The sequence below is a fragment of the Ursus maritimus genome, unplaced genomic scaffold (genome assembly GCF_017311325.1).
Source record: "Ursus maritimus isolate PB19 unplaced genomic scaffold, ASM1731132v1 scaffold_33, whole genome shotgun sequence".
NCBI classification, from domain to species: domain Eukaryota; kingdom Metazoa; phylum Chordata; class Mammalia; order Carnivora; family Ursidae; genus Ursus; species Ursus maritimus.
This window is the reverse complement of record NW_024425897.1, coordinates 5882175-5888061: the sequence shown is the minus strand read 5'-3', so window position 1 is coordinate 5888061 and position 5887 is coordinate 5882175. Positions and strand designations below refer to the sequence as shown.

The 5887-nt window shown below is 45.1% G+C and overlaps 1 protein-coding gene across 1 annotated transcript; it reads left to right on the top strand.

The window, feature by feature from the left end:
• Positions 1-831: 831 nt before the first annotated feature.
• On the top strand, positions 832-3628 carry LOC103673370 (guanine nucleotide-binding protein G(olf) subunit alpha). Its single transcript, XM_008702132.2, has 4 exons — positions 832-1506; positions 1769-1841; positions 2549-2603; positions 2757-3628. The coding sequence occupies exons 1-4, from the start codon at positions 1365-1367 to the stop codon at positions 2910-2912; spliced, it is 426 nt and encodes a 141-aa protein (XP_008700354.1). The 5' UTR covers positions 832-1364; the 3' UTR covers positions 2913-3628.
• The last annotated feature ends 2259 nt before the right edge of the window (positions 3629-5887 follow it).

The window sequence follows — 5887 nt, the reverse complement described above, 5'->3', positions numbered from 1 at the left end:
ATGTGGGTTTAGAGGAAACTGGGGCACTTGAAGACAAATGAACAAGGCCACCTAAAAGAATCAGTGCGCAAGGCGGCGGGCCCCCAGAGCCTGGAGACCATCACCGTGCCATAACAGCACCGCACGGGGAAGTGATCTCAGTCCGGGGCTTCTCAGCCGGGTCGCCTCTTAGGCCGTCCTTCCTGCAAGTCCTAGAATGCGAGTGCAAAGCTGCTGCAGACCGACTGTCTCTGTGGGCTGGTGGTAGCAGTAACGAGGGAACTCGCACTCAGCACCGTGAATGAGAACGCAGACGGGTCTCTATCCTCTTCGGTTCCACGGCTACAATGACAAAGTTCGAGGCCATAGTGTCTCCTAGGAAAGTAGTAGAGCTGTTCAGAGAACTGCGAAGGAGAAACGGGGGCTGGAGATAAAGACAAGAGGCTAAGGGAGGCGGCGGCGTGGGTGCGCTGGAATAGTCTAGAAAATGAACGGAACAAAGGCGGTGTGACTGGTGAGCCTCTTACAGATCCTCCTCCCTGATAGAATATGCATGATCCTGCGCGAGTCCTCGCCTGCCTGGGAGCAGGGAGGCGTCCGAGGCATCGGCGGGGAGCGCACGCCCAGACCCAGTCTCCCGGGCTCGGGGTGCGAGAGAGGCACGCGGCCGGGCTCGTAGAGGTCAGCTCCCGACCCCTCCAGCACTGACAGCGCTAGTGGCCCAGCGAGATCCCCGCGAGCAGGCCAGCTCCCTTCCCGGCCGCGCGGAGGCCCGGGGGTCGCTAGGAACCGGGAGGGGGCGCGCGTCCGACGGCGGAGGCAGCGCGGGGCGCGAGCGGGCCGGCAGGTGCCCACGGTCGCCTTGAGGGGACCGGGCGGCGCGCTCCGTCCCGCCACGCCGCTGTCGGCCAGCAGCCGGCAGGGCCCGGACATCCTCGCGCTCCCGCAGGGCGCTTCCCAGGCCGCGCAGGCGGGGGCGGGGCTGAGTGGGTCCAAGTGTGGCGCGGGCGGTGCGGGCGCGGCGACCAGGGGCGAGCTCCGGGCGCAGCGCCACCCTGGCTGGCTCCAGCAGAGCCCGGTGCTCTCGGCCCCCGTCTCCCTTCATTCTGTGCGGTTTGTCCAGCAGAAAATTCTAAACCTGTATTTTTAAAAAGCATTTCTTTGGCTCCGCGCGACTTTCTCGCATCCTTTTTAGTTGGGAGTTTGCGGTGGGCAGAGGGAGGGAGAAGGAACGCCTGTTCTGATCGGCAAACACCGAGAGACCAGAGCATCTCTTTCAGCGGCAAGGAAAAGAAGCCGTCGCAGGATCCACACACATCTACAACTCTCTATTGCTTTTTGTGCAAATACCTAACTCTGCCTGAAGTCCATCCAAGCGGGCAGGCATGGGGTGTTTGGGCAACAGCAAGACGGCAGAAGACCAGGGCGTCGATGAAAAAGAACGACGCGAGGCCAACAAGAAGATCGAGAAGCAGTTGCAGAAGGAGCGTCTGGCTTACAAAGCGACTCACCGCCTGCTGCTACTGGGTAAGGCCGGAGGGCGCGCGGCGGCTCCCGGCCGGAGCGGAGCGCACAGGCCGGAGCGCGGCGAGCGCGGGGGCCGGGCGGGCAGGACCGGGCGGGGGCCGCCCTCACCGCCGCCAGCCACCGGGACCCGCTCCTCCAGTCGCCAGCTGGCGTGTACTGGAAAATGCCCACGCTGGAGTAGAGTAATTACTGTCTGGGTTGGCAGGAGAGATGGCAACGGTATTGGGCCACGGAGTACAGCATTCTTTTTCTGTGTTTGCAGGGGCTGGCGAGTCTGGGAAGAGTACTATTGTCAAACAAATGAGGATCCTGCATGTCAATGGATTTAATCCTGAGTAAGGAGTGATCAATTTCGCTTTTGCTTCCAAACTGCATGCAAGCTCCCAAACTGCATTTCACGTCTCTTCAGCATTTCCAAACGTGCTTTCTCTGAAGAGTTAATCTGATCATTGAGTAGACCTTTGGGGCGGGGGGTAGAAGCCTGTTGTTGAATCTGGTATATTTAGGCAAATCCTTCTTTTGGTAGCGTCCAGATGAAAAGATAGCATAACTTCCTTAACAAAATATGATTTATTAGGTATTCTTGCGGTATGGGTCTGTGTTATCCGTACTGCACTTAGCAGACTTAACCAATATGTCAGTATATACTTTTCTCTATATCCTTGGTCTGCCTCTATTTCAATTCAGAACTATCAACGTATGGATAATTCAAATAAAATATAATTACAAGTTTAGCTGTATAGTTTTTATATGCAATATTATTCATAACAACCTTGCCATGCTTTGTGTAACTTGTGTAGTTGTTTAAAACCACACATTGTAATGTGTGCATTCAAGTTTGCTTCATATACAGATTAGGGAAAAAAGGTACGTTTTCCTCTCCCAGTTAAAAACTTCACAGCTGTTGTCTTGGGGGTTGGTGTTGACCTCTAGGAAAACCAGTCTAGCCCCATGCTGCCGCTGGAAGTTTAAAATCCCACTCAACTGATTCAAGTCAGTGCTAAAGGTAAATTAAATTAATAATAATTCTCTTTTAATATAGGGAAAAGAAACAGAAAATTCTGGACATCAGGAAAAATGTTAAAGATGCTATTGTGGTAAGGATTTTTTTTTTTAAATGTTGGGTTAGTAGAAAGGTTAAATACTCTGCTCTCTAAAACTGTATAGACAGAAAGTATATATATCTAGTTGTCCTATGAGGAGCCTAAATGTTGTATTTATCCACATATTTTTTCTTCATTCCATTTTAGACAATTGTTTCAGCGATGAGTACTATCATACCTCCAGTTCCACTGGCCAACCCAGAAAACCAATTTCGATCAGACTATATCAAGAGTATAGCTCCTATCACCGACTTTGAATATTCCCAGGTAAGTAAATCCTTCTTGAAATATTTTAAATGGTGAAAGAGAGAACCATTTTTAATGAGATTGCTTGAGAAGCAATGTTAATTATTATTTTATCTTTGACTTCAGAATCTAGCCCCCTGCCTAAGAGAAATGCTTTCCTTCATACCAAAATATTAACATTGGTTTAAAAATGCTGAAGACAATAGAATGGCTAAGAAATGCTTTTATGAATGTATTGGTGAGGTTGGTAATCAGGAAGATAGCCTACCTTTAAGAAATATTGATAGTACTTTTTCCTACATGTATTCCTAAATTAACAATTAAGCAGATAACAGAATAGAAATGACATGAGCAGAGAGAAATATTTATGGTAAGTAACTGCTTCCGTGGGAATAGTAGAACAGAATTCAGTTCACTCTTAAGATGCACATCCCATGGCTCAAGTGAGAAGAGAATGCACATTGTAAATAACATAGATCACTTCTGAATATTTATTCTATGATAGGAAGAAACGTGGTTTGCTTCACATCTGCAGTATTTATGGCTGCTTTCCTAATTCCTTGGATAACGGTATTGCTTATGTGAGACGGTAAAATGAATAGTAATTTTCTCTTGTTTGGGCTATATAGGTATCTTTAAAATATTGTTATGTGGTCATTCGATTAAGCATGCGTCAAAGGAAAATATATGTGTTAGATTTCTCAGAAAGTCATTTTTCTTACAGTTGTGCCAAAAGAGCGTGTGTGTGTGTGTGTGTGTGTGTGTATACCCAACAGTAACGGAATTTGAAAGGTTTCATTGCCTGGCGCAGTGCTCTTGAGACATTTTTCTTTCTCACAGTCCTCTCTTTGAAAGGAAGGTGATGCAGAAAGCGGGGTATAAAATAGACAGGCCCTGCCCTGCTCTGCCCGAAGTCTGGGCAGTGTGCACCTGCTCGCCCCCACCCCGACTCGACGGCAGAGCACCCTTGTCGTGGGGGCTTTGTAGCAGGATGGCAGATAAGAATGACCCTTTTTGAAAACTTTTATTTGCAACCTGTCGTGTGATTTTTGCATCTGATAAGCATTCCAGTGTAGCCAGTGAGAGCTCTGGACTTTCTCAAAGGAAGGAGCCAGAGGTGGCAAACTGGCTAGAAAAGGGGGCTGGGGTGTCTGGTGCAGCGGGCAGGCTTCCTTACTGAACTGTGTCTGTAACTGGATGGCTTGCAGGGGGTAGAGGAGATGACAAGGTGGAGGCGTGGAGGGTAGGATTAAAGCAGTGATTCAGCCAGCTCCAGTATAGGGTGTCCCCCAGGACTGTGTGACATCGTATGCATTGAAGAAGTCACCCCAACCTTCAAGGTCCTAGCTCAGATCAGAGGTGGCATTCCCATTCAGCTTTAGATTTACACACGTAGAGACACGTACTTAGATTCTCAAATTTGTCCTGTCATATTGCCCGAAAGTAATCCTAAAACATCTCATATATGGTTCTGATTTAGGGGGGAAAAAGTTATTCTTACCATCTAATGAGAAATTAGAATTGAGAGGTGTTCGTCACATATCTTCTCTCTTTGTATGATAAACTCACACGCGATGAGGGATTCCATACTCAACCCCAAGTTCAGAAACGATCAGTCATTCCCAAGTGGATTCTGAGGGATCTAAAGCCTGTAACTTGTGAAACTGTTTTTTGAGCTAAACCATGAATATTTTTAATAAAAAAAATAAATAAAAAAAATAAAATTTGAGAAACCATTTCCTTTGAACACACGTATTTTTACGTAGCTGTATTAAGGCTACTTAAAAATATCAGAAACCTTAATTCATTATCAATAAAATAAAAGAGAATTGGGACCCAGCAGACACAAACTCAGTTATTTCAGAGATAACCCTTTTTTTTTCTTTTTGGTAGATTTTATGCCTAGCATTCTGCTGTCTTATGTGCCTGTGCTGTGTCCAGTGTGATTATGTTTATAATGGAGTCTACACTTTTATAAATAAGGAAATCAATACCTAAATATAGAACTTTCTTTCTGAAAATGCTATTTTTATTTTAATGTGCACACAATTTTTGGTAACATTTATTCCATCATGCGCTGAAATATTCGTAAATTGAATAGTTCTCGGATTTACATTTTGATGACCCTCACTGAAAAAGATACTAAGACAAATCTCTCACTTACATACTAATAACACTTGGTACTTTTGGGAAAAATTGACATTTATTTAAAGAAAAAGCTTATTATTATAAAAGTCGTAAAAATAGAGCTAAATCAAGTATCTTAATAGTAAACATAACACAAATTTACTAAATCTAGGACTTTTTGAGATTGAATCCTTGAGAAAGTCTTATGGTGTCACAATCCAATACCTTAAGGGTCTTAAGTTCATATTCTTGTAGCTATAAAATAATTTTATAATAAAAAATTAATTTCAGAGTTCTTTAAGAAGGAAAAATTAGAAGAATATATATTTAAAATTACATGAGACAGCCCATTATAATGTAAAGTCTAACCTTATCTTGAGATGTCTTATCTCTCTAAAAATGTCACACTTAAGTTTACCTTTTGGTTTTTGGTTGTTTTTTGTTTTTTGTTTTTTGTTTTTTGCTGTTCATATTTCCTTCCATTTGAATTTTTTTAAGATTTTATTTACTTATTTGAGAGAGAGAAAGGTGGGGAGGAGCAGAGGGAGAAGGAGAAGCAAGCAGGCTCCCCACTGAGCAAGGAATCCACCAAGGGGCTCAATCCTAGGACCCCAAGATCATGACCTGAACCGGAAGTCAGAGGCTTAACTGCTTAACCAACTGAGCCACCCATGCGCCCCTCCATTTGAATTTCAATTGGATTATAGAAAACCTAAGTTTTAACAGAGAAGCCGATGTAGATAAGTGAATAGTACCCAACAAGCTAACAGTTGCTATGGGGGTTAGAGAAAGCATTCAGGGTTAGACCCCGTTGGCCTCGTAGGCCAGGTCTGTATTGATCTGGGGGCCTTTGGAGAGCTCTGAGCAGTGCAATTCCATGATCTGGTTGTGTTTTATCAAGATCA

Coding starts and splice junctions, on each gene's coding strand:
- LOC103673370 (XM_008702132.2), top strand. CDS start 1,365: ATGGGGTGTTTGGGCAACAGCAAGACGGCAGAAGACCAGGGCGTCGAT. Junction 1,507..1,768: donor TCACCGCCTGCTGCTACTGG/GTAAGGCCGGAG, acceptor CTGTGTTTGCAG/GGGCTGGCGAGTCTGGGAAG. Junction 2,604..2,756: donor ATGTTAAAGATGCTATTGTG/GTAAGGATTTTT, acceptor ATTCCATTTTAG/ACAATTGTTTCAGCGATGAG.